At 42.1% G+C, this 6,315-nt stretch overlaps 1 protein-coding gene across 1 annotated transcript in view; it reads left to right on the top strand.

The window, feature by feature from the left end:
- Nucleotides 1-6,315, top strand: part of LOC107120843 (arylsulfatase G-like) — a gene marked incomplete at its 3' end in the record, with an annotated part of 36,217 nt that overhangs the window by 5,469 nt on the left and 24,433 nt on the right. Inside the window, exons 2-5 of the mRNA XM_015423613.1 lie at nt 1,275-1,462; nt 2,535-2,582; nt 4,106-4,217; nt 6,197-6,311. Coding sequence (XP_015279099.1) covers nt 1,275-1,462; nt 2,535-2,582; nt 4,106-4,217; nt 6,197-6,311 — 463 coding nt within the window. The remainder of the gene's footprint in view (nt 1-1,274; nt 1,463-2,534; nt 2,583-4,105; nt 4,218-6,196; nt 6,312-6,315) is intronic.

The following is a 6,315-nucleotide window of genomic DNA, read 5'->3' as shown; positions in this document are numbered from 1 at the left end:
CTGAAGTAGAGTACTTTTAAGTCTGCTGTATAATGCCTGGGAAAACTGCACTGCTCTTCTCTGATTCCTGGTGCCATAACATACCATAATACATTTGGTAATGTTTAAGGTGTTCCCCCCCATTGGGGAAACGAATATGTAATCATATAGTATACTCCCTAATGGAGTAAGTAGTGTTTCAGGTCAAGAAATTGGCACTGGTGGTGGTGGGGGAGTCTTCTCCCCACACACTGCACTCCCACTCTAAATTGAATCCCCACACACCTGGAAAGTTTGGAATTCCTGGAGCATGTTCTTGATCCAACCCAGGGAGGTACCTGAAAAAAACTTATGTGCAGTTAGGCCCTTATGCACGAAGAGAAGCAAAGCTCTGTATTTTGGCTGTTCTGTGGATTTCTCAGACCCTTAACACTGTCAGCATTGTCAAAGGTACTAATTTAGATGAGTTACCATTTAGCTACGTATATTAATAATGGCATTTCCATTCATAAACCCAATGGCTTATATGCTTCTTCTGCACATCTCAAAGTCCGTAAGGAAACACGTGATACTTCCACACTAATCACCCTCATTGACTGTGAGGAATTTCACATTACCCTGTTTGGGGCTGCATTTGCAGAGGAAGCTTAGAGCATTCCCAGCAGGCTAGAAATGTCGCCTAGTAGGGAAATTTCAAGAGAGAGACATTCATGGCATTGACTGATTCTGTTTTCACTCACATTTCACCTAGTTTGTACCTGTGTTGTGCCAAGTTTGTAACTGTGTTATAGGACCCTCACTTTGCCAGTTCTGAGGGATAAGAATATTTTTGTGTGCCTACCAATTTCAGGGTCTTCTCTCTGTCCACTTGTAGGTTACCAAGAAGGTGTTGACAGCATAGCCTGTCATTTTTAGACAATCCTAGAAGGCTAAACTTTCCCTAAAGCATAAGAATTGGAAGTCCAGTGCCAGAGGGATGGCAGAGGTGATAATAACCTGACCCTTTTGCAGAACAAAGTTGATATAACATAGAGCATAAGAAGAAGAACAGGGCAAGGGCAGCTCTGCTGCCACCAAATGAAAGGACCAACATTATTTTTTTTTAAATTGTTGTGCCACAAATTTATTGAAGAACCCCAATGGCTTTATAAGTAGGAGACAAAGAGATTAGGATTGTCATTATGAAGACTACAGCTCAGACTTTGAGCGGAACTGGTTTAAGGCTGCTTGCATAAAAAATAAAATGTGACAAATTGTAAATAATAAATGAAACCTTTTATTTGTGCTGCTTCTAGATTTGTAGATTTCCATTCTGCTGCATCCACCTGCTCCCCATCTCGTGCCTCTCTGCTTACAGGACGTCTTGGCCTGCGCAACGGAGTGACCCACAATTTTGCTGCGACATCAGTGGGTGGCCTCCCATTGAACGAGACAACATTAGCTGAAGTTCTGAAGAAAGCTGGCTACCTTACTGCTGCAATAGGTAACTCAACATACTGGGAGACCTCAAAGTAGCTGTTTTATTGCAAATACATTTCAGAAACAGACTAGAATGGGAGATTGCTGAATTACAAGCTATTACAACACTCAAGACAATGGAACCCCCAGGGTTTAACAGAGATATCAGGTTCTTATCTCATTACACATGCAAAGTCACTCAGTTCTCGCATTTATTTGTTAACTCTTTTTTATCTGTATGATAATTTGCTGCTATTCACAAGTTGTACCAACTGCTTTAATCCAGTCTTAGCTATACTTATCACTCAGTTATTTATGCATCTTGACTCCAATTAGCACTTCCTGGAAACTAAACCCCACCTTTTGTTGAAGTTTTGGATCCACACAGGGATCCTGTAAAGCAGGCGTGAGATAACCGTAGCCTATTGATTACCTTTTTTGTGAAAGAAGCGAGTTATAGCCGCAATCTTATTCCTGTGGTATTTGTATTAGAGATGGTAGAGAGATATACATAGGCATTCACATTGCAATGAAAGAGAGGCATAATTGCAGATCTAGGTCCTACATTGATATTTGATTTACATGCAAACCTTCCCCTCTTCTGCTTTGGCATGGAGATCAATGGTTGGGTATTTTCTTCCGTTCCCTAGATCATGCTTTTGAGCAACATTATCACAAGGCCCGAAAGAAGATGCTTTGCTTTCAAAGCCACTTGAGTTTGTTGTGTATGGACTGTTTTGCATGTCACTAGCTAAAGGTTTGGAGGGAAGGCAGCATGGTATAGCCCGCTTTTGTCAGATCTCGGAAGCTTAGTAGGGTCAGTACTTGGAAGGAAGACTCTGCAGAGGAAGGCAGTGGCAAACCACCTCTGCTTCTCACTTTCCTTGAAAGCCTCTTGCTGTGTTGCCATAAGTCAGCTGCAACTTGATGGTACTTTTCACACACATGGCTAAAGGTTTAAAGGTGCGATGAGCCTAATCACCGCCCAACATCTGCATGCTAGTTGGGCTAGAAAACATCACGTATTTTGTTCATTCATTGGTATAAGTGAATTGTATATGGTAGAGCTGTTCTACTAAAGATTGGCTTCCTTGCAGGCAAATGGCACTTAGGACACAATGGTCTCCATCATCCCAGTTTTCGTGGTAAGGACTCCATATTATTTTTCTTCTCTTGGAATATAAAGAACTCACACAGACATAAGCCTCACATCCGGGCTGCACCATTCAGACTGCAGGTGTGGTGCACACAACTGAATGTTCCTCTGTATCAAACAGTGCCCTGCCCATAAAGATGATAATGATAGGAAGACAGAGCAATTTCTGCCAGTTTTCCCTGCCTACTTTGCTCTCCCCCATGCTGCTCTTAGGGGGCCTGATGAACCCAAGGACCAAAATGGATGCGGGGTGGCTTCAGTGAGTGGATGAAGCAGAAGTCCCATTCTGTGAGACTGTCTCCATAAGCAGATTTTATTGGATACAGGCCAAGGCTAAGGCTTAATATAAGCAGCACCTCCCCCCCCATCCTTCCTCTTGTGTTAACTAAAGGACATGTAAACACTGATGTTATCTGCAGTGAAGGCCAAGCATGTTCTCTGTTGAACTACAGTCTGTAACCCTGACCAGTTTCTTTTCTTTTCTAGCTTAATGTAGTGTGCTGTGATGATTCTAGCATGATGATGAATTGTGTAAACATAAAAGAAGAACCAGTTTTAGTTAGAGCTCAGAAAGGTAGTCTTTACACTCAATATCCATTCATTCATTGGGCGACTTTGGTCAGGCTGCATTTTCTTAACTTCAGTTCCATATCTGTAATATGGGAGTAGTAATGGCGTACTTTGCTAGGTTGTTTTGATTATGAATGAGATACAAAATGTTATTGGCACATGAAACTTTTAGAGCAATTAGTAATATTAATAGCGCTAAAGATTATTACACAGTTGTTGGATTTTTACCAAGAAGGATGGGGGGAAAACCCCTTTATGGACCACACTGCCTGTTACAATTTCCATTTCTGTGCTTGTTCTAGCAAATTACTCCTGCAATAACAAGAATCGCACAAGCCTACTTGTAAGCCAGAAACAGGGATGGTGAGAATCTCGGGTTAGTTCAGTATTCCTGTTTCTGCCCACTGCTGGTATCAGAAGTGTTTAGCCCGCAGATGATACTTTGTGGGCTTATACCATCCAGTGCCATCTTATACATCTAGTAAAAGTTTTTAGAAATCCCAGTTTTGGGCTCTTCTGCAAAGAATGGTACTGAACAGTACTGGAAGATATAGACAATTATGTGATTTACCTGTACTTCGACTACTAACGAGGGACTTAATGTACAATCCTGTGCAGACTTAGTGAAAGCAGTGGTCATAGACTGGAGTAAATCTCCACTGGATCACATGGTTAGTAAAACAAATCTATAATTGGATCCCTATCAGAGGCTCTTTAACTCTTACATGGAGCTCAGGAGTTGATTGATTGATTAGACTTCAGAGATTTGCTCACAGGCACCCAGTTGCCAAGACATAGTTGTTCCACTTACTAGTAACACTTCATTAAATGGTGGTGTTCTTACAAACTGAATCTGCAGCAAGGGTGTTTATGACAGCTAAACATGTTTTCCAATAACAGCAGATGGCCTTAAATGTCCTAATACTGTAGTTTTAATCCTAGGTTTCGATTATTACTTTGGGATACCCTACAGCCATGATATGGGGTGCACTGACACACCAGGCTATAACTTGCCTCCCTGCCCTGCTTGCCCTCGGCACTCTACCACCACCAGGTATGGCTTCCCAAGAAGAAGAAGAAGAAGAGATTGGATTTATACCCCGCCCTTCACTACCCAAGGGAGTCTCAGAGCGGCTTACAAACTCCTTTCCCTTCCCCTCCCCACGATGCTGAGAGAGCTCTGACAGAAACTGCTCTTTTTCAAGAACAGCTGTGCCAGAACTATGGCTTGCCCAAGGTCATCCAGCAGGTACAAGTGGAGGAGTGGGGAATCAAACCCAGTCCTCCTAGATTAGAGTCCACACACTTAACCACTACACCAAACTGGCTAGTGAGGAGCAATGGCATTCTTGTCATCAGTGTTGCTCAGTGAGATCTTTGTCTGTCCGCTACTTACATCCTTCTGTTTCTATCGTCATAGTCAGTATAGTCCAGTAGATTGTGAGCTGCATGATTTGGGCGGCCTTGTCTCTACAAGAGCCAGTTTGGTGTAGTGGTTAAGAGCGGTGGGCTCTAATCTGGAGAACTGGGTTTGATTCTCCACTCCTCCACATGCAGCAACTGGGTGACCTTGGGTCAGTCACAGTTCTCTCAGAGCTGTCCTCTCAAGAGCATTTTTTTCAGAGCTCTCTCAGCCCCACCTACCTCACAGGGTGTCTGTTGTGGGGAGAGGAATGAAGAGATTGTAAGCCGCTCTGAGATTCCGAGTGAAGGGCAGGGTATAAATCCAACTCTCCTCCTCCTCCTCCTTTTCTTATAATTAACTATCTACTGCATATTTTATCCCACTCTCCTTCCAAAGAACTCAGGACAGCATACATAATTCCCCCTTCCCCATTTTGTCCTCACAGGAATCCTGTTAACCTGAGGTTGAATTACTTGCTTAAGGTCACCCAGTAAACTTTGGTGTAGGAATTTGAATTTTGGTCTCCCAGATCTTAGTCTTTCAGCTATTATGCTACCAGTGCAATCCTAAATAGGCTTCAATCGACTTAGAAGGGAGTGACTGCTAGGATTGCACTGTTCAGTGGCTCTTGACTTACTTGCTTACAACTTGGAGTGCTGTATGTGTTCTAAGAAGCACACTCCAGCAACTGCAACATTTGTCTCTGTCCTTTTAGCCTTCGTATCCAAAAAATAAGAAATAAGGATTTTCTACTGTTCAAGATTTGTGAATCAGTGAGCTTCTAAGGGTATAAAAGGAAAGGAAACACATGAGGGCATTTTTAAAGGTTCAGACGAGGGAGGACACTGCAAGTTCCATGTCTGGAATTTTCAAGAGTTTTTTCCCCTAAATATCAACCACCATGAGAGGACGTGTGTGCTTCTTTTCCTTGCTTTATAAGAGCATTGTTTTGCTGAATCCCCTTGGAAATGAATGATCAGAGCATAATGGAGATAGCTGTCCCTCTTCATATTAGGTAGTCAGAGATATACAAAAGGCAGACCTATCTTTCTTGCATTTGTCCAGTCCCCTTCATAAAGCTATGTCAGCTAGAGGTTGCATGGTCATGAAGTCCATGAGTGAGGTGTTCTGTAAAAATATATTTTGTTTTATCTATCCTGAACAATCAGAGAGAGAGAGAGAGAGGTTGCCTCTTATTCGCCCTTTCCATACTGTGAATGATTGTATAACTGTCTATCTTGTATAAATAACTGTTCCTTATACATACCAATAATAATAATAGTAGTAGTAGTAGTAATAATAATAATAATAATAATAATATATTTTAAAAAACGTAACAGAGTTTTGACATGCACAAAGAACTGCCTGAGTCAGACCACTGGTTTATCGATGTCAGTATTGTCTACTCTGACTGGCAGTGGGCTCTCCAGGGTCTGAGGCCATTTCATATCATCTTTTAACTGGAGATGCTGTGGATTGGAACTGGGACTTTCTGCTTGCAAAGCAGATGCCCTACCTGCAAGCAATAATCCCTCCCATACAATTCTATTTGAAGCAAAATTCTGATTTTTGTCTCCAACTTCAGATTCATAACTTCTTTTGAAACATGTTTGATGTTTTTTATCCAGCAGCCACCCGAGAGAATGTCATTCTGAAGTGGCACTTCCACTCTTTGAAAACCTTACTATCATCCAGCAGCCTGTGAACCTAACTAGCATGGCTACAAAGTATGCAGATAAAGCGGTTC

The sequence above is a fragment of the Gekko japonicus genome, unplaced genomic scaffold (assembly GCF_001447785.1).
Source record: "Gekko japonicus isolate JY-2015 unplaced genomic scaffold, Gekko_japonicus_V1.1 scaffold5256, whole genome shotgun sequence".
In the NCBI taxonomy this organism is placed as follows: domain Eukaryota; kingdom Metazoa; phylum Chordata; class Lepidosauria; order Squamata; family Gekkonidae; genus Gekko; species Gekko japonicus.
The sequence above is the reverse complement of the archived record's forward strand: the minus strand, read 5'-3'. Positions and strand labels throughout refer to the sequence as shown.